Source organism: Seriola lalandi, unplaced genomic scaffold, assembly GCF_002814215.2.
Source record: "Seriola lalandi dorsalis isolate HSWRI2012SDOR001 ecotype SW California unplaced genomic scaffold, Sedor1 jcf7180002052616, whole genome shotgun sequence".
NCBI classification, from domain to species: Eukaryota; Metazoa; Chordata; class Actinopteri; order Carangiformes; family Carangidae; genus Seriola; species Seriola lalandi.
In genome coordinates, this window is record NW_019523169.1 from 1 (window position 1) to 462 (window position 462).

At 45.5% G+C, this 462-nt stretch overlaps 1 protein-coding gene across 1 annotated transcript in view; it reads right to left on the minus strand.

Annotated features, from left to right (window-relative positions):
• Positions 1-46: 46 nt before the first annotated feature.
• LOC147819509 (GTPase IMAP family member 2-like) overlaps positions 47-462 on the minus strand; it is a gene marked incomplete at its 3' end in the record, with an annotated part of 6,568 nt that continues 6,152 nt past the window's right edge. Inside the window, exon 4 of the mRNA XM_087172400.1 lies at positions 47-451. Coding sequence (XP_087028526.1) covers positions 47-451 — 405 coding nt within the window. The remainder of the gene's footprint in view (positions 452-462) is intronic.

Genomic DNA, 462 nt, shown 5'->3' on the forward strand with positions numbered 1-462 from the left:
AAAATGGCCTCGGCTGCTGAAGTCTTCCCTGCTCCTCTCCTCCCACACAGAACCAGGTTTAAAGCTGGTTTCATGTGTTCAGGCTCTTCAGAGAAGGTGAGGAAGGTTTCTTTGTTTTCACGCACAATGTTCTCAATCTTCTCCATCAACAGTTGGTGTTTATCTTCAGACATGTTGTAGAGTCTTCCTCCACAGTCTCGAAGCAGCTGATTGACAGTGTGTTGTGTTCCTCTCTTCTTCTCTGTCATGACGAACATCGAGTGTTTAAAAGCATCTGGACCAAACAGACTCAGGATGAACTTCAGTGTTCGTCTGTTCTCCTCAGTGAACTTTGAAGGTTTCACTAACAGCAGCAGAACATTTGGTCCAGGAGAACAAAGAGTCTCACACTTCTTCACCTCTTCTCTCACTGCTTCCTCAGACAGACTGAACATGTCTGGAGCTTTCACCACTGTTAATGGT